This window comes from Eptatretus burgeri, chromosome 2 (assembly GCF_056783735.1).
Source record: "Eptatretus burgeri isolate ZD-2024b chromosome 2, Ebu_testis_v1, whole genome shotgun sequence".
NCBI classification, from domain to species: Eukaryota; Metazoa; Chordata; class Myxini; order Myxiniformes; family Myxinidae; genus Eptatretus; species Eptatretus burgeri.
In genome coordinates, this window is record NC_140962.1 from 50,800,381 (window position 1) to 50,821,718 (window position 21,338).

At 43.3% G+C, this 21,338-nt stretch overlaps 1 protein-coding gene across 3 annotated transcripts in view; it reads right to left on the bottom strand.

Moving 5' to 3' along the window:
• LOC147032025 (signal transducer and activator of transcription 5B-like) overlaps window positions 1–21,338 on the bottom strand; it is a 109,306-nt gene that overhangs the window by 54,210 nt on the left and 33,758 nt on the right. For all 3 annotated transcript variants that reach the window (XM_085869297.1, XM_085869298.1, XM_085869299.1), the window contains one exon: window positions 2,037–2,129. In XM_085869297.1, the coding sequence (XP_085725423.1) occupies window positions 2,037–2,129 (93 nt within the window). The remainder of the gene's footprint in view (window positions 1–2,036; window positions 2,130–21,338) is intronic.

Here is a 21,338-nt window from a genome sequence, read left to right on the forward strand (position 1 = left end):
CTGTTTCCCCCTAGCCAAATACACCTTGGGTCTCACTGTGTCCCATCCGATGCAGCCCTGGTATTTCTATCTTGTGAATTTCTCCCTGGTTCTTCTGTCCGAGGCCTGAAGGTTTAAATAAGTTCAGGTGCCAACATAGTACGAAACTCAAGGTGCATACGGTGCTGTATTGTACAGATAATATTTGTGTGATTGTTTCTTTGTATTCTCACCCTTCATATTTGTTGAATACACCAGTATAAAATCACTTAGTCTCAGAGTGATTCAAGTGGTTCTTGATCGCAAGCCACAATAGCTATTGACGTCCGTTAAAAGATCAATTGGGTTTGTGGAGGTTAGCGCCCAGCACGCGACGCACCTGCCTCTGGGCGACCACCGCTCAGGTCACTAATCTGGGTAACTGGGCGCACAGTATTCTCAGTACGTTGCCAGACTTGCTTCAGCATTCCATCCGAGCACAGTAATGCGGCAAACAGACCCGAGACCTGGAGTGCCCAAATCAGGTGGCTGGCGCGACCGCTTTGACACGGTTCATCTGGATTCGGACAAGTCTGACGACTACAACATAACTATTGGGTGTCCTGCCTTGCAATTTCTCTATTAACGGTCATATTTAATGAATACTAGAAAGCAAGACCCATCGTTTCCAGAGAAAAAAAAAAAAAAACAATTTTCACCCTTTAAAAATTGTGCAAATACATTACTGAAATATCAGCTGCTTTTTTGTTCCTTTTCTCACCTGTCTTGCAAGTAGAGTGGCCTGCTTTGTGATGCTTTAAAAGGCGGTGTATAATCGGAAATTGTTTGATAGGTTGATGTGAATACAACGGAAATATTTTTCTATAAGTAATGAATATAGCTCATGTTTAGAATTGATACGGGAAACGGGATTGAATGAGACTCAACATTATTACAAGTGAAGATGATGATGAAGGAGGAAGAGTTTTTGTTTTAATGTAAATTGAAACCAGTCCGTCTATCCTCACCTTACTCATCAACCACATCATACCGTTTGCAGTTTGGGCTTGATTAGTGGCATCTCCTCCAGGCACGCCGAGACCGAGCTCGTTTTACATATAGATTACTCTCAAATTTAATGAAGTCATATTTAATGAACGCGATTACATTTGAAGCACTGCAGGTGAAATCAGTGGCTCAGGGTTGTACGTACAGTATATTCTGGAACTATGATTAGAGAAAGCATAACATAGAAAAAAAAATTTGTGCTTGTCACAACAGGAATGACAATACATTTCACTCCATTTCATTTCAAAGATTATTATTTCTCTCGTCATGATCTTAACTTCCACAGAAAAGAAAACAAGCTGTTTAAAAACCTCATCGTCACCTTCTTCAGCGCTGCTGTCCTTGATAGTTGCAGTTACGTTGGCATCGGCGGAATCAGAACTTTCGATCAGCAACACAACGGAGATGGTGCATTTTACTTTCATTGGAAAATGGCGTCGGTTCTTAAAGGTAATCAGCAATTAATCCACGCCATTCCACCTCAGTAGAACTAAATACTGCTTAACTTTTGACCTTAGAGCCCAGGCAGTAACATCAGCAAAAGCAGAATTTGTCCTGATGACTTGATGATAATACAGTCCCCATTGCAGTCCATTTTGATAGACTTCCCAGGGAACATTTGCAAGCACTTTTGTGAGAAAAACACTTCCAAACCCTCACATAATGGCACTAACAACTTATCGATGCGATGATGCCATGCACCAAGTAACCATGACAGCGAATCTCCAACTGATACTTAGAAATGTTGACATCACGCATAGCAAAAAGTTTGATTTGTTTTCGGCATTCCCACACTGTTATTTGGTTAATCACTCATTGCATATTCATGGACTCTAAAACTGGATTCCTGATATCAGTTCCCTTCCATCTGTGAAAACCTGAAAATGGCCATTTATGACCAGAAGTCACATTTTTTTTCTTACATGGGAAAAAACACAAAACACCCCATGCAACTTCTAACTCATTTTGTGGTGACAGTGCAGAAACATTATTGTCATGCAGTTTGTTACCGGTTCAGCGAAAGCATTGTCCCAAAGGATTGTGGCTGTGGCGTTGTTGTCTTGACTGCCATGAACAATGACCGCCATGGGTAAAGACATAGTCTGCACACGCACACATGCACACATTAAAAAAAATGCCTGCACAAAGAACCAATTCAACACCAGGTTCAAAATATAGTTTGATCATTATAACATCCTGAATAGGAGTTGAATGTTTTTTTTATCCAAAACAAAAATTGATTGATGATGCAGTGGAGCTACATAAGGAACATGCGATGATATTTTCATAAAGACTATAATGAGTGGCAGCACTTTAAAGGAGAAGCATGTTTTAAGGAATGCATTTCAAATGTATTGATCAAGAAAGAGACAGGGTGAAAGCAGGGTGGAAGAAGTGGAGGGATGTAGAAGTATTGTTGTTGATTCGGTAGCGCTTAACAGCACTGCTGTCTCAGGGGTTATATCGCCGGCTCGTTCGGCAGTCTTGGGTCACGCGCCTCAGATCACAATTCCAAAGTACCCCTGTGCCTTGCCAGTTGGGGACATACCCCGGCTACAGACTGGGTTTGATCAGAGACCGAGCGAAGTCTGCCGCAGTCCGTAGCCAGTTTGGTTTTAAATACAAATCGAGCGATTGTTCTTCAGCGCGGTACGAATAAATTCAGTGCGGCAAATTTCGTATGAATCAGCCAGATTTATTGGGGAAACATCAGGGAACATGACACAAGCAAAGCATTCGCGATAACGATATAATTCATCTATAAACCGCCCTTATCTAGGGAGCTACGGATACGGGTTTCGCAGGGGGGCCCTCGCAAAATAAGCCTTAGGCCTGGACAACATGCATACAAGGCACGGAGTACTTGGTGGTGCCTCATGGACGAGAGGAAAAGTGTCGAAGGCACGAATGCGGCTCGTGACAAGCCGATGTCGTCAGATTTGAGCGCCCAGACCGAGCACACAGCGTGGCAAAATGGCGGCGACGTACTCCTATCGGCAGCGCTCACGCATGCAGCGTCGGTGCGTCCAGCCCCTGTAAGGTCGACGGCACAACAGAAAAAGATCTATGGTGTGTTCCAGCTGGTTCTTCACAAGGTCCAGTATGCAAATCCAGGCCTGGCCTATACACCAGATTTGGCCAAATCTGGGTGTTTGACTCTGCAGGTGGATCGATGGAATCAAAAGACATGGTCGAGCTTTACAGGGAGTAAGGACAGTCAGAGGCCTTGTGGTTGGATTCAGGATGAACCTGGGGAGGACCTGCATGCTGGATCCATGGCCAAGGAGGAACCGCTGGTCAAGCCACTAGTCATGAAGCAGATCGCAGACAGGAAAAAGCAGTTGTTCTTGCCTTTCGGGGCGGGTTTTTCGGACCACCTCCGGGGACACGTGATTGGTCCATCGTTCGAGTTTGCAGCAGCTCTCCGCCAATGGGTTGCTGGCACGTCCTGTTGACTGACTCTGTCAGGGCGCTGGGTGGGGGCTGGTTAGGAGGGGGAAGGAAAAAGAAGGCGCCTCTCGGTACACCACCACTGTATGAACACTGGACCTACTACAACTTCCGACACACATGTAACGTCCGATTACCAAACAACATGGCTAAGCATGCATTTAAGGGGGGATCTGGGCTAATCCTATATTTAATAACCCACTAAGGGCCCATTTCCGCAACAGTATCATGAGATGGAAAAATCCAAATTAAGCTTGAAGTTAAAATGTACAAAACGGTGATAAGACCAGATGTTGCATGTTACTGAGACTTGGGCATTGCGTGAGAAGTCGCCGTTGCTTGACAGGGCAGAGATGAGGATGTTGCGATGGATTCAAAGGGTGTCATTAGCAGGTAGGATAAGGAGCAAAGCGATGAAGAAGGCTTGGAGGGAGAAGCGTTGTAGAAAAGGTTTGTGAGGTGAGGCAAGGCTGAGGTGGGGTGGACATGTTTTGCGGAGTGATGAAGGCAGTGCATTGCAAATGGCATTAAATCGATAGGTTGAAGGAAATAAGGGAAGGGGCAGACCGAGACCGAGATGACGCAATGTAGTGAAAAGTGACATGGAGAAGAAAGGATTAAGATCAGAGGATGCAGAGAACAGAGCATTTTGGAAAAGAAAGATCTGAGCGGCTGACCCCACATTTGGTGTGAGGTTGAACAAAGTCGGAAAAATAGTTTATATCAAGCAGAGAACCTGTTCTTATGGATGGGTGAATCCCCCCACTGTTGTCTTTGGTGTATTTTATTACGACTTGTAATACCGGATTCCACCGGATGGTACAGGGTGTTCCATCAAAAAAAAAAAAAAAATGCAACCCAATTAAAATTATGTGAAATTTGTATTTTTCAACAATTTTTTATTCATTCCAGGTTTGGATGAAACATCGTTTGGAGGAAAAACTGCAAACATCAGTCATACTGTTAATTTTAAAGATGGCATGGACAATAGAACAAAGGATATTTATTGTGGAATCTTACTTTGCCACAAAGTGATTCAAAAAGACTCAAACATGATTTAGAAAGAAGTTCGAGCCCAGATTAGCCCCAGATAAATCTGCGATAATTTCTCAAAGTCTGGTCACCCGAGGACTGCAAGATCATGAGAAAACATTGAAGCAGTCCATGAAGCAGTTTTGAGGAGCCCCAGGAAATTGTTGCGTCAAAGATAAGTTCAATTCTTGAGATCTACATCAAGTCCAGAAAGAATTCTGAAGGAGGAACTAAAAAAATGCACCCATATCACATTCAAATTTAGCAAAACAAAGACAATGACAAACAACTTTGTGTGACGATGTGTGATTGGTTTGAAGAAAAAAAATGCATGGGGATCGAAATTTTCTGAGTAACGTGTGGTTTTCTGACGAGGACCACTTTGGTTTAAATGGTCATGTTAACTCTAAAAACAACATGTTTTGGGGTTCTAGCTCTCCTGTTTAAGTTATTGAAAGGCCGTTGCGCAGCCAGAAAAGCACTGCATGAGTTGCCATCAGCAAATCTGGCATCACTGGACCTTTCTGGTTTCAAGATGAAGGGAAATCGGTAACCGTAACCACTGAACGGCAATTGAAAGTTATCCAGAAGTTCTGGGTTGCATTAGCGACGAAGTGCCACGTCAACAGGGCTGTGTAATGGTTTCAGCAATATGGGGCCACACCTCACACTTCCAACAGATCGATACAGTGGCTACAACAGAAATTCAGTGATCGAATCGTCTCTAGGACAGATGTTAAATACGCGTTGCATTCTCCAGACCTCAACCCATCTGACTTCTATCGTTTTGGTTAACTGAAGGATATAGTGTACTAGGGAAGACCTCAGACTATTGACAACCTCAAAAATGCAATTGCCACAAACATCACGATTCCAGTTCAGGAATACAGCCAAGTTATCGACAACTTCACAAGGAGGACCCATTTGTGCCTGCTGCAGCAGGGCAGCCATTTAGAACATGCTTGTGAACAATCTTCTGAAATCACTCGTTTCATTTTTGTGCACCAATCCTTCCCAATTCCACATCCGGGCGATGCATGACATCATCGCCGGGCGCCGAAGGAAGGGAGTACTCAGTTTTCTCTCCATTTGTTTTCTTGTATGTTTGTTTGTCTGGGTGATATCTCAGCCATCCTTTGAGCTAGGAAGTTGAAATTTGGGGACAAAAGTGAAGATATGCTTTGACAAAAATGCTATTTTAAATTTTTGAATTAATCAATTAATTCATTAAATACGCAATTATGATGGATTTATTAATTCCTCATTTATTTTCTTTCTCATCTGGATAAATGTCTCAGGCACCTTTTGAGCTTGGAAACTGTATATTTGGACATGACAACGAACAAGTAATTTGGCTATAAATGGTATTTAACAAATAATTTGGCTATAAAGGATATTTATTTAACAAGTAATTTGGCTCTAAGGGGTATTTTTGATTTGTTGATTAATCAATTAATCGATGAATTACTTAATTTTCAGAGTTCCAGATTCGGATGAAACAGTGGTGGTTTAGGTATGCTGTTCGGCAATTGAATGAGAAATCAATTAATTTACGACTATTTATTTTAATTATGCAATTAATCACTGAATCAATCAATTATTGCACACCGCTCACTCCAAACCAGTCTCCATAAACTGCATGGCGAGTCAGTATCATTTGTACATATTCACCTCAAAAGTACTCGACCGGTCTAAAGTTTTAGAACACCCCCATTTTACCAGTTTTTACTGAAATCTAAGCAGTTCAAGTCCAGTGAATAACCTGAAATGGTACAAAGCTAAGCAGTAAACTGCCAGAGGTTTAAAAAACAAAAGTTTAGTTTACCAAAAACTGAAAAATAATGTAAATTTCAGAGTTGTTAAAAAAGGCACTTTTCAGGGTACAAGTAATGGGTTAGCAACTGCAGCTGTTCTGCAGCAATGGAAGTAAAGTGAGCCTTGACAGTTGATGCAAACAATTCCGATAGGTGTCCCAACTTTTGTTGATTAGTTACAAACCCTCTGTCTGTATAAAAGCAGTGTTAGAACAGACTGTGTTGCTCCACCCTCTGAAGCATTATTTGGGCAATATTGCACTGCAGGAATTAGTACATTGCTATCATAATGGCGAGAAAAAGACAATTTTTATTTTAATTTAACAAAAGGTGTTAAATCGCATCTCTGACCTAAAACTTTTAAAAACCACAGTTTGCCATGGATGCTCACTTTCCATCAACCATTCTTTTTTTCCAACTTCAGTGCCAACTCACCCCCCTCACCCCTCACTCTCACTCTCAAAGCAACCATCCCACTCTTCTCCCTCCAAGCCTCCCTCTCACCTCTTTCAAAAATTCCCCCCTCACCTTTCTCCCACCTTTCATCCCCCTCACTCTTCCTTCTCTGTTGCTCCCCCTCTCATCCACCAACCTGCCTCCCTCCACTGCCCTCTCACCTCCATCTCTTCACTCCACCTCCTCAAATCCTCAACTGCCATCTTCCTTGTCTCTTGTCCCCCTCTCTCACAGCACCACAGAGCCTTTTCTCCTCATTCGGCCCCCTCCCCTCGCTATTCTGCAATACCCCACACTCCTTCAGCAACCCTCCTTACCTCCCCCCCTCGTCCCTCGTCCCACCCTCCCCCCCCCCCCCCACCTCCTGCACCAAAAGCCTCCCCCCCTACCTCTTCATTAAAAGTGTGGACCTCAAATATCCGGGGCCTTCGCTCAAACCTTTCAGATCTTTCCATGCAGGTTGCCACTGACAAACCAGACATTATCTGCCTAACAGAAACTTTCCTCTCCCAAGACGTGTCTGACTCCCAAGTATCTCTCCCTGGTTACTCCCTCTTACGGTATGACAGACCTGAGCCTCGTCCTGGTGGAGGTGTTGCTCTCTTCATCAAAGACTCTATTCCTCACTCTCCCTGCACTGCTCTCACTCCCCCACACCCCCAGGGAATACCTCTGGCTTCGGCTTCCTCCACTCCCACCCCATGTTTATATGTCTACTGTACCGTCCACCGAACAGTGATGACTCCATCTACACCTCACTCTCCGAAAACATGGACCATCTTCTATCTTCTCATCCAAACTCTCTCTTCCTCTTATGTGGCGACTTCAATTGTCATCACGCCAGTTGGCTAGGTGTGTACCTCTCTCACCTGCCATGGGACATCAGCAAAAGCTTTCTGTGACTCATTGGGACTGACTCAATCGGTCAACTTCCCGACCCGGATCTCAACCAATGGTACTCCATCTCTTCTGGATCTGATTTTGACAAATTTCCCTGACAATATCTGCTGCTCTTCCTTCGCTCCAATTGGTTCTTCTGACCACGTCCTTATTAAAGTGGACATCTCTCTGGCTGTTATCAGAGAACCACCTCACCGCCGTCGAGTCTGGCATTTCACTCAAGCCGACTGGCAGGGTCTCCGAGCAGCCATCAAACTTACAGACTGGTCTCCTATCACTACTTTCTCAAACATCAACTCATCCTGGGAATTCTTTCAAAGAAACTTGCTCTCCCTCATGCACAGATTTATCCCCTCTCGTGTTCAGTTGTCTTACCCTTCCTCCCGCCCTTGGTTTACTGAAGCTTGTGGCGAGGCAGTTGTCCTGAAACAACTTGCCTTTGCCTCATGGAAAGCAAACCCAACTGAGGGCAATCTCAGTTCTTTCCACAAAGCTCGGAACAAGTGTGTAGCTACCCTCAGGAGAGCCAGAAAACAACATCTTTCTCATCTCAAGTCTGAACTCTCAAACCTCTCTCCCTCCTCAAAATCCTGGTGGCGTTTAATCAAATCTGTTTCTGGTGTATGTTCCCCCTCCATCCCCTCCCTTACCTCAAATGGCCGCACTGCTGATTCCACACGTGATAAAGCTGAATGTCTAAACTCGGTGTTTGCAGCTAAATCTTGTGTCCCAAACCCATCACTATCTCTACCCACTTTACCCAGTCGCACCCAACTGTCCCTGGACTCTGTATCCTTTTCTCCTGACAAGGTGGAGAGCTTGCTTTCAAACCTCGAGTCAGATTCTGCAACCGGTCCAGACGGCATCAGCCCACGTGTCCTCAAAGCCTGCTCTTCTGCTCTTGCTCACCCTCTCTCTGTTCTATTCACCCTCTCATTTTCCCAAGGTCATCTGCCATCTGCTTGGAAATCTGCTAACATCACTGCCCTGCATAAAAAGGTGCAAAAACAGATCCCTGTAACTATAGACCAATCAGCCTTCTCCCAATCATCAGCAAGGTTATGGAATCCATCATCGCTTCAGACATGAAATCCTTCCTCTTCTCCAATGGCTTGATTTCCAATCATCAATTTGGTTTCAGACCAGGTCACTCTACCCTAGATATGCTGCTACTGCTCTCCCATCAATGGATGGAGGTCCTCAATGCCAGACAGGAAATCCGAGCCGTATCCCTGGACATATCACGTGCTTTTGACACAGTCTGGCACCCTGCCCTACACACCAAACTCTCTGCCCATGGTATTCAAGGCCATCTCCACTCATGGCTCGCAGACTTCCTCTCCTGTCGCAGTCAACGTGTGGCCCTAAATGGAGTTCTTTCATCCCCTCTTCCTGTGCAGGCTGGAGTTCCTCAAGGTAGCGTTCTGGGCCCTGTTCTTTTCTGGTTTTCATCAATGATCTCTCGGACTCTCTGGAAAATCCTCTATTTCTCTTTGCCGATGACTCAACCCTCTGCCGTACCATCTGTCATCCCTCAGACCGGCAAGCAGCAGCTTCTTCGCTCACTGCAGATCTGGATAAAATCACAAACTGGTCCAACACGTGGAACATGTCTTTCAATCCACACAAATCTCACACTCTCACTATGTCTCTTCGAAAGGACCGTTTACAAAACCCCCCCCCCATCCACTTTCTCAACAATCCTCTGGAAGAAGTCTTTTCTTTCAAGCTTCTGGGTCTCACTATCTGCCATGACCTTTCCTGGGAAAGTCACATTTCCAACCTTGCCTCAAAAGCCAGTCGCCGACTGGGAATCCTCCGTCGTGCAAAGTCCTTCCTCGGCCCTCTTGAGCTCCTGACCACTTACAAAGCTTTTGTCCGTAGCCTGATGGAGTACTGCTCTCCCCTCTGGGCTGGTGCTCCTGCCTCCCACCTTTCTCGACTTCACGCTGTCGAAACCAGGGCTTTTAAGATCATTGGCATCTCCCGCAATGAAGCTGAGTCTTTGGGCCTCTCACTCAATCACCGCAGGTTGGTCGGTGGTCTTTCTGTCTTCTACCGATCTCTCCAGCCTTGCCCCCCTGCTCTCTCTGCGATTTGTCCCAACCACATTTCCACAGGGCGCTCAAGGTCCGCCAACAACCCCTTCTGGTAAAACTACCAAAATCACGAATCACTGCTCATCTTCACTCTTTCATTCCTCTTTTTTTCCCGCCTTTGGAATAAACTTCCTCACTCTATTCTTTCCCATTCTTCCCTTCAGGCTTTCAAAACAGCTGTTCACCACCACCTCTTATCTTCCCCCATCCAAATCCTCGATCTTTTCTACCCCCGATAATCCACCCAAGCCCACTTCCTTCAATTCTCCTGCTTTCCTTCCTGAAAGTCCCTTTAATGTCCATCTTCCCCTCGCCATGTTCCCCGTCCCATCCCCATCCCTCTCCCTTCCACAGTTCACCTGTGTCTGTTCCCCAATGTTTTGTCCCTTCCACTCCCGCCCCTCTTGTCTCATGCCTCCTTGCTGTGAGTTGTGTGTTAGCTCTCATACGAGCCTCGACCAAGGTATACAAACAAAAAAAAAAAAAAAAAAAAAAAAAAAAAAAAAAAAAATTGTAAAGGAAGACAGACAGACCATTATAATCCTTAAAAGTGTACTCACTGACACCTTGGCTTCTTTGAAATTTCTCTTAAGGAAAGACCTCCAGTTTCCCACACCATCAAAAGGCACTTGGAAGACTTTGAGCTGCAGGTTTGACAGGTCAAGTGGCAGTAAGAAAGCCATTGCTAAGATGGTAAAATAAGTAAAAGAGGCTTGCCTGGACCATGACGCACCACCAGTGGACTACTGAAAACTGGAAGAAGGTCTTATGGACCCATGAATCAAAATTTGAAATCTTTGGTTCATCACGCAGGGTTTTTGTATGCCATCGAGTAGGCGAAAGGATCGTTCCTCAGTGTGTGACACCAACTGTCAAACATGGAGGAGGAAGCGTGATGATCTGGGGCTCTTTTGCTGGATCCAGAGTCGGTGACTTGCACAGAGTAATTGGCACCCTGAACCAAAAGGGCTACCACAGCATTTTGCAGCGCCATGCAATACCCTCTGGTCTATGCCTAGTTGGTCAGGGTTCATCCCACAGCAAGATAATGACCCAAAACATACCTCCAGGCTATGTCAGAACTACCTTAGAAGAAAAGAACAAGACGTAGGCTTCAGATCATGGAATGGCCAGCACAGTCTCCAGGCTTAAACCCCATCGAGCTGGTTTGGGATGAACTGGACAGAAGGGTGAAAGCAAAGCAACCTACAAGTGCAACACATTTGTGGGAACTTCTGCAACAGTGTTGGGAAGAACTTTCCGAACAATATTTGATTTCCATTGTGGAAAGAATGCCACGAGTATGTTCGGCTGTTATATCTGCAAAAGGTTGCTACTTTGATGAGTCAAAAATTTAGATTAAATTCTGTTCAACAAAACGATTCAATGATATCTTTTTTATCTGCAACTGTTTATTTGTTCTGTGCTTTAATTTCAGAGTACATTGAAACATTAAACTGCTTAAATTTGAGTAAAAACTGGAAAAATGGGGGTGTTCTAAAACTTCTGACCGGTAGAGTACATTTGTACACATTCACCTCAGTATCATTTGTACTCATTCACCTCAGTATCATTTGCACACATTCACCTCAGTATCATTTGCACACATTCACCTCAGTAGTACACCGCTCCCTCCCAATTCCATCTCCACGAGCTGCACGGTGACAATGCCAGGGCGCCGAAATGTTGCGCGCTGCAGGATATATTTATTTATTTGGCATGAGGGTGGTGTACTTTGAATGTACTGCCACTTGTTGTGTGTTACTTCATTCTACACATTACAAAGATTCCGATGTACAAGTTTCATGTTGTTTAAATGTAAAATAAAAATTTTTTAAAACCATAAAAGCAACTTTGGGTTGCATTTTTTAAATGAAACACCCTGGTACGATAGGATAAACATTTAATACATGGGGAACAATAAAAAGAGCAATCAGAGATTGCAGACCCTCACCAGGACTTCTTTTGAGTGGTGTATTTTTATAGGTTTGAGGGTAAATCCAGCATGGCTGCCAAACCATGTGTCCGATCAAGTTGAACTTTAAAACATGTATTCCCGATCTCTACTAGATCATAAATTTCACATTTATGTTTCACATCGATTGATTAAGCGGTTCCAGAGAAAATTTATTTAATTTTTTCTTCAATCCAATATGGCTGCCAAACCTTGTGACCTTTCACTTATTCCTTAACACACTTGTACAACCATGGCTTGTGGAACACTTGTGTGAAGTTTCCCCTTGATTTCTCCAGCCATTCTGGAGAAGAAGATTTTTTTATAAGTTTTACGTTAAATCCAATATGGCTGCCAAACCATGCGACCAATGACATCGTATGTGTGAACTTTTTCTTCCTCATAGACAAGCGGTCATACGTGTAAAGGTTCATCTCAATCTGTTCAGCCACTTCAGAGAAGATTTTTGAAGGTTTAATTTTTTTAAACAATATGGCTGCCGAATCACATGACTGATGACGTCATAAATTTTTTTCCTGTGGACCATTTTATCCCGAGATGACCCTCAAAAATTTTCATACTGATCAGATGTGGTGTTCTACATCTGCAATTATGACGCCATAACGAGGACACCTATGATGTCATTAAAAAACATCACTCATTCCCCATGAGTACTTGCCATGTGCCGAGTTTCAATTATTTCCTTGGTGTGGTTTCAGAGATACAGAGGTCCAAAGTTTTGTTTTTCCAATATGGCTGCCACATCACGTGACCTATGACGTCATAATTATCAATAAAACATTTTACGTGAGGAGTCGCTTCAGTGGTGAAAATTTCATCTCAATCTGACAAGCGATTGCAGAGAAAAACACGAAAGTTCTGTACGGACAAACAAACAGACCCAAATGCAATACGCTCTAATTTTGGCCAGGGTAACTCGAACACCAAGTCGAGTGCATACCTCCACCAGGCTGAACCGTTCACATTTTGTATCTTACTCATAGGCCGGATCTGGATCCGGACCTGAACCAAAATCGAATCGACTTGTTCTTTTCACCCACACTACTCATCCACCAAGTTGTCATCATTCATCCACAATTTTTTGAAATATCGTGTCATTTATTGTTTTTTGGCCCGATCTCTCAATGGTGAATAAAATCACTTAAAAAAAAAATCAGAGTATCCGGATCTGGAGCTTCACCAAAATTGAATCAATTCTTCATTGTGACACACCCAACCTGCCCACCAAATTTCCTCCGAATCCGTCCACAACTTTTTGAGTTATCGCGCGCACGCATGCACGCACGATACTTGCCAAATCCACCTCCCTCTCCAAAGGGTGCCATGGATACATCAAATTGTCCATTTCATTAAGATTTAAATTGACAATCTTCATCAAAGCTCAGGTCAATCGGATGAAAATTGATTGTTCTTCAGATTGAAATTGATTTTATAATTTTGACCTCGAGTTGACCTTTGACCTCAAAAATAGTTCGTTTCCAAATTGAGTGATGAACTATGCAAATCCTGTTCAACTGCCAAGTTAGTAAATTGATTTTAGAAATTTGACCTTGAGTTGACCTTTGACCTTTTGATCTCAAAAAATAGTTGGTTTCCCAATTCAGTGACGCAATATGCAAATCCTGTTGAAATTTAAAGTCAATCAGGATGAGAAATGATTTTAGAAATTTGACCTCAAGATGACCTTTGACATTTGAGCTTAAAATCAATAGGCTTCTCAACTAAGACTACCACCACAACTTGGTGAAGTTTCGTGAAGATCAGTATTAAATTGTGACCTGTAGGCGATTGACAGACAAATAGAATAACAAAATCGACTGACGAACATATTTGAAAAATCTTCGATTTTGCAAGTAATAAACACACATACAAACATAGATAAACAAACGGGTGAAAACATAACTTCGGTGGGTGGAGGTAAAAAATAGGGTCCCCCACACACCACCCACTCCCTTAACTCCAGGGGCTACATATTATTTTACCACCCAAAACCTTCCTGTGCACACCAATAGTTTTCATTCCATTCCCTCCAATGGTTTAGGAATGATTCTCAAATTAAACATAGTATGATGCATGAAATGTAGAATCTTTTTTTTTTAAACTGCCAAAATGCATTCAGATGTAAAGAAATTAAGTGAACCCATCTCTCAAGGCATGATGTGGAATTAATATCAAAATGGACAATATGAAATAGAGCATACATGTGAAATGGTATGCTTTCCCTCCATCTCGTCCCTCATCTCAAATAGCAGTGTACTACAGCTCTGCCCGAGATAAGGCAGAATGTCTAAACTCTGTCTTTGCCTCCACTTATGGCGTACCCATCCCACATTTTACCGCAACATACCCATTGTCTACTCGACTCCATCTCCTTCTCACCCGAGAGGGTGGAGAAGTACTGTCCCTTTTTTACCCTGCTATGGTGGCCATTCTTGCTTCCCTTCTCGTTGCCCTATTCAGTCTGTCCACCTCTTTCGGCCAACTTCCCTCTGCATTGAAGTTAACAAGTATCACATCCATCGTCAAGAAGGTGCAAAAAAACCAGACCCCATCAACGACAGACTTTACTTGTAATTGGAGCTTACTTCCATTTACAAACATCATCAAGAAATCTATCATTGCTGCTGATGCAAGTCCTGCCTGTTTCCAAACAGTATTATCTGACCCCATCAACTGGATTCTGTCCCAGTCACACCACTCTGAACAAGCTTTTGCTCCTCTCTCAGGAATGGTGGGAGGCACTAAATATCAATCAAGAGATCAGGACCATCTCTTTGGACATATCTTGGCCATTCGACAGTCTGGCATCCTGCTTTGCTTGCCAAGCTTTGTCTGTGGCATACATGGCTGCCGTTATTCCTGGATTTCTGACTTCCTCCACTCATGTAGTCAACCTATTGCTATTAATGTAACCTTCTCTCCCCCCCCCCCCCGCTTCCCAGTGGAGGCTCGTCCCATAATGTGGAAGACCAAGGCAGTGTGTTTGGCCCAGTCTTGTTCTTCATCCATATTAATGACCTCTCCGAAGCTCTGAATAACGCTCCATTCAGTCATCCATTTCCCCCCCCCCCCATACAATTTAGCCCAAGATGACCCTCAAGAATTTTCATATTGATTGTTCAAAGTGTTTGACATATGCAATTGTATCATAACGAAGCCCCACCTACGACATCAAAAAACGAGAAGGGCACTCTGTAGAGCGCATACCTCCACCAGGATGACTATACATTTTGTATCCCACCGATAGGCCGGATCTGGATTCGGACCTCAACTAAAATCTAATTGGTTTGTTCTTGTCACCTAACAAACTCATCCACTAAGTTTCGTCCAAATCCGTCCATAATTTTGAGATATTATGCGATATATCATTGCAGTTAAATCACTCAATGGTGAAGAATCACATTAAAAAAATTCTCAGATCCGGATCTGGATTCAGATGTTCACCAAAATCGTATCAATTCATCGGTGTTACAAACTCAACGTGTCCACTAAGTTTCGTACAAATCCGTCCACAACATTTTGAGATATTTTGCAAACAAACAAACAAACAAACAAACAAACAAAGACAGGGGTGAAAACATTACCTCCATCTACCTTTGGTGGCAGAGGTCAAAAAAAGAAAATAAAAACATTTTTAAAAATCACATTTATTTCCCATGGAGAATACTTGACATGTGCCAAGTTTCAATTTTTTTTCCATAGAGCAGTTTCAGAGATACAGAGGTCTAAAGTTTATCCTTTTTTCCAACATGGGTGCCACACCACGTGACCTATGATGTCATAATTATCATTAAAACATTCTACGAGAGTAGTCATACCTCTGGTAAAAATTTAGTGTGAACCAGATAAGTCGTTGCAGAGAAAAAACGAAAATTAGCACGGACGGACAACCCGAAAATATAACGCCTCCGGGAACTTTGTCAGCGGAGGCATAAAAATCCTTTGGGGGAAAAAGGTCTTTGTCCAGAGCTCAATGGAGTATTGCTTTTCCCCTTCGGGCAGGCATCCCGGCATGTCTCTTCTGTATTCTGTCGAATTGAAAGTTCTCAACATTATTGGAATTTCCAGCAATGAGGTTGAAGATCAAAGTATGTTCTTCTCACAGCTCTGGCAGGCAGTCTGGTAATCTGCTTTGATCACACATGCTGCTCTCAGTCCATCTACCCTCCCCAGGAACTTGAGGATGCACGGTTCTTCCAGTAACCCCTTCTAGTTAAACTGCACCATCACTTCATCTGGCGTCCATTCTTGAGTGCCCATTAATCACAGCGGACTGACTATGGAAGGTTATGTGGGCCCCTCTGGTCTCCATCCTGGCCCATAATCTTTATTACCCCCATTATCCCTTCCTAACCCCTCCCTCTTACTTGCTGGTGTCAGTACTTTCTCCCCTCCACTCTCTCATTCTTATACATCAATACTACTGCTGGTCATGCCCAATTGTTGCCCTGCTATCCCACTGTCAATTTTACATTGCTCTTCCATGAGCCTCTCTTACAGAAGAAGAACAAGAAGAACAAGAAGAACAAGAACAAAAAGAAGAACAAGAACAAAAAGAAGAACAAGAAGAACAACAACAAGAACAAGAAGAGGAAGAAGAAGAAGAGGAAGGATAGGCAGAAGAAGAAGAAGAAGGTGAAGAAGAACAAGAACAGGAAGAAGAAGAACAAGAACAGGAAGAGGAAGAACAAGAACAAGAAGAAGAACAAGAGGAAGAAGAACAAGAACAAGAACAAGAACAATCAGAAGAAGAAGAAGAAGAAGAAGAAATGACTACTTTTTAAGCTGAATCTAGTAGATCATTCCACAGAATTTGAAAATAAATTCATGTTGTAACTTCATTTTTTAACATTAGTGGGGCAACTTAGCATAACAATTGTGCATTTTGTGAGGAAAGCACCAAATTTGGCACACTAGTAGCCTATCATATTATGAACAGATTTGGATATTGGGCCATCTCAAATTCAGCCGCTGATGGCTGTGGCATCCATTTTCCACTGCCATCAAAAATTTTGAGATGGCCCAACATCCAAATCTGTTCATAATATGTTAAGCTACTAGTGTGCCAAATTTGGTGCTTTCCTCACAAAATGCACAATTGTTATGCTATATTTAGCTAAGTTGCCCCACTACAATGGTAACTTATTTTCGACATATAGTAAGTCAAAACAATGCAACGGTGGTAGGTTGATTTTTACCACCTAATCTGAAACAGTACCACTCCCCCACAGTTTCAGGAGCTTTAATGACCTTGCCATTTTCAGTCAGCTGGGTTGGGGTGTTGAACATTGTTTTTGCCTCAGGGGCTGCTTGTGTAGGTATGGGCTTGTCCCTTCCTGTGTGTGCTATCCATAAAAGTAAATAATCCATTGTTGGTTCATTGCTGCCCTCAAGTGTGCCATTTACTTTTGTTTACTTTCTGCTTATACTGTAACATATTCAGTTTTTCCATTATTGGTTACAGGAAAGACTAGTTTCCCTTATTTCCTCTCTCCTAAACCCTCCTTCATCGCTCCAAAACTGTTCTTTAAACATTATAAACATCCTTTTTGTGTAAATCACTGCCCCCATGTCACATACTTATTCACATATATTTTAATGTAATAATCGTTTGCGTTAAAAAAAAAGAATTACTAAAATAAAAAAAATAAAAAAAGATTTACATTCCTTCCAAATGTGCTTCTCTGCTTTAAGTTGTTCCTGCGTAATTAGAATACCATTAGTCCCCAAGTTGGAATGTTCTGTCCTTCTCTTCTGCTTTTCTCACTCCCAGCTCCCCGACATCTCTCTCGTGCTTCCTGCCTTTGCATCCCTTCTCATTTTCATTCTCTCCTCCCTTGCAAGTACCAAAATCCATATGATGTGCATCATTAAAAAAAATATACTGCTGTTTTTTGCAGGGAAATTTACAATATTCTACTTTTCCAGCTTGGCTGAGAAGTTTGTGTTCATTTACTGGAGCTTTGGCTACACAAGTAAGGGCTAGAAATCCCTTCCATAACCACCCCTCCTCTCCCCCATGGCTTCACCTGTCTCTATAATCATCTCTGCACCCCTCATTCTTCCTTCTGTCTTCATACCCCTCAAACACCTTGCAATCAATCTCCCTCACCACCCTTCCACCCTTCCAAGGCACCACTCTCCACCTCCTCACCTCCCACTCCCCCCCCTCCACCACCCCATATATTTTTCGTCTGTCACTACTCCTCATAAATGCTGCAGACATCAGGCATTATCTCTTCTCAAACTCTCCAATCTTTGGTCATTGGTTCGTCTTCCACCACAGCTGCTCCACCATGCACATGTGACGTGTTTCTCTTAACCTAACAGCGGATGTGTGCATCAGATCTCAAATGAAAAATTAATACTTCTTGAGCTTTTGAGACTGCACGTTACCGAGCAATTCTTTCAAAGCTGTCTAAATATAGGATTCAGGATTTTTTTCTGTGATTGGAAACAATGGGTTACTCTTGATATATTCTGTCTCAAGGTGTTGTGAGATACCAGCTCTCAAAGGGGCTGTCACACCTTGACGATTTAGCCAGCGTATGCCGATTTATGAAATTTTTTTCTAAAACACTGGCACACGTCGAATACGTTATGGGTAAGTTGTGTCTACGTTAAGAGCACGCTGAAAAACACTACCATACGTCGTAGTACGCTGGCTTTAATCGTTGTACTTTGCGGTTGTCCGCAAATTTTAGCATGCTTGAAATTTTACGACGTATGCCGGCGTATGGCTCACACGTTCCACATACGCTGGGAATAAGTTGTAGGCACGTTATGCGATCGTTGACACACGTTACTTGTAAGTTACTCAGAAGTCGAAACACGTCGAGGTAATGATTAGCGTACCCGAAACTTATTTATAACCTATGAGTAACGTGTTGTAGGCACGTTACACGATCGTTGACACGTCGAGGCACGTTATGCGATCGTTGGCACACGTCGACACACGTTACTTGTAAGTTACTCACAAGTCAAAACACGTCGAGGTAATGCTTAGCATACCCAAAACTTATTTCTAACCTGAGTAACGTGCTTTGAATCTATGAGTAACGTACCTCCAACGCATATTGACGTATGTAGAAGTATTTGATTGACGTCTTCCGGAAGACCACATAACTTACTGAACGTGTTTCAAATTTACAGCTACCGTATAATGGCGTATTGGCAGGGTTAAAAAAAAAACAAAAAAAAAACAACACCAACTTCCCATATTTTGTCACGTGCTGTTACGTCACATCCGATTGCCTCTTCAGTTTGCTCGTCTTATTCTTAGTTCCTCCTCTGTGAATATTTTTTGTTTGAGGATATTGTCACGTCGACGTCGAAACTTAAAAGCAAATGTCCGAATATATTTTAAAATTCGTGATGGACTAAAAAAAATAAAAATAATAAAAACAACAACAACAACAACAACAACTTCAGATATTTCGTCACGTGCCTTCACGGAGCCAAGGAGAAAAAAAGAAAATGTGCCTTGACGGAGAAAAGAAGTTCCGGGTATGCTAAACATTACCTCGACGCGTTTCGACTTATGAGTAACTTACAAGGAACTTGTGTGGACGTGTGTCAACGATCGCATATCGTGCCTACAACTTATTCCCAGCGTAGCGGAACGTGTGAGCCATACGGCGAGTACGTCGTAAAATTTTCAGCATGCTTGAAATTTCACGATGTACAAGGCGTATTACGACGTATGGCAGTGTTTTTCAGCGTGCTCTTAACGTATACACAACTTACCCATACCGTATTCGACAAATTTTTCAGAGGTCAGCATATGCTGGCTAAATCGTCAAGGTGCGACTGCGATGTTGACACTTCCAATTATGAGGCGGTTATGATTTAAATCGGCATGCGGCAGGTTTTTAATAGGCTACACCACGTGAACGTCGGCGATACATGCAGCATGCTATGCATACGTAAGACTATCGTTGGGCAAAGGTTGTGAACGCCGACAACACGCAAATCATTCGTTGGTCTAAGTTATCTATATGTGATTAAAATGTTCTGTGTAAGTTACTAAAACGTGATGTATAAGTCCAACTCGTTAAAAAAAAAACATCAAAATTTCAGCGTACGCCAACGTTTTACATACATTTTAATACGTTGCCATTGCTGGCTAAAACGTCAAGGTGTGACAGGGCCCTAAGGCTGGTATCTCCCAAGGAGAATTGGAGGACCGAGCTTTTACTTGTCTCCATCAATGACCTCAGAATGTACAATTTTGTGGATGACCCCACCCTGTGCAGATCAATGCACATTTCAGAGAGGCTGGTACAGCATCGATCTTTGGAGCAAGATGAGTCATGACAATGTGAAAAAAGCAAATTTAGCATCATCCAATTTGTCACTGGGGAGGCTGTTCAATGTCAGCAGCACCTGTTGCAGCCAAAACTCCCATTTTCCATTATGCCAATTATTCCCCAAGACCTCTTCTCAAACTGTTGGCCCATTAATCACAGGAGACTTATCTGTGGAAGGTTATGTGGGCTTCTCTGGTCTTTTTCTAATCATGCTCTTAATTTATCAGCATAACTTTCCACAGATGCTCCTGTGGGTCATCTGGTGGCAGTCCACAATCCCAGGTCCTTGCAGATTACCCGCATCCATCGAACAGCCCCTCACGGAGAGGCTGCTGGATTACATGCCCAGGCGATCACCTCCTCAGGCCCTCACTGGATCTCAATGAAGCTACCACCAAGACTGGGCTTGCATCAACTCTCCAAAGTGGTCCTCATCGCACACTTACAGGTGCCAATGTCAGTTCCGAGGTGGTCTCATCCACCCCTCCCCAACCCCTCTTGGGTCTGTCGTCTCCCACCTGCATGAGACTATCACTCAGATGGCCCCCAAACGATTGGGGGCATACCGTGCTACCACCAGGCTCCTCATGGGGCCCGGGCTGTACCACATCCCTGGTCGGACCCCAAATCCACATCCTGTCAGGCCAACCCCCCCCCCCCGATCTCCAAGGGGGGCAATTTCTCCCGAGGCCGGTGATGTTAACACTCCTGGTCATAATTCTGCAGCCGGGTAGCAACTCACTCCAAGATAGTCCCAACAACTTAGCAGCACCAGGTACCCAATCATGGCTGCAGAAAATGACCCCTTAGATCGAGGACCTCCTTGCCCTGCACTGTAGCCGTTGCTGACAATGAGCTACGAAAGAGCCTTCTGCTCTTTTTTTTCCATTGTAGGAGCGGCCAGTAGCTCAGAAATCTCTACACCAACTTTGGAAAGAATACAAAAATGGTCATCAGCCAATTGCAGCTCCCGCTGATGGTTTAATAATGGCCTGTCCTTCACCAATAGTCCAGTGAAGATAGTGTTGTGGTTGACCAAATTCGCAAACCACCATTCAGGTCCCTTAGGTGAGATATCTCGGTAAGTATATGTGTAGTTAGGCCCAAACCCGTTGTCTAGAGGGAATAAATGTCATTCATGCGTGCTGCGACTCTTCAGGATAGCCGTTTTTCTTTTACCATCTTTATTTTGGACCAACCGCCATTATTACCACCACCAACCACGTCTCAACAGTCATCACAACATCAACCACCCACCACAACGCCGCTTCACCAC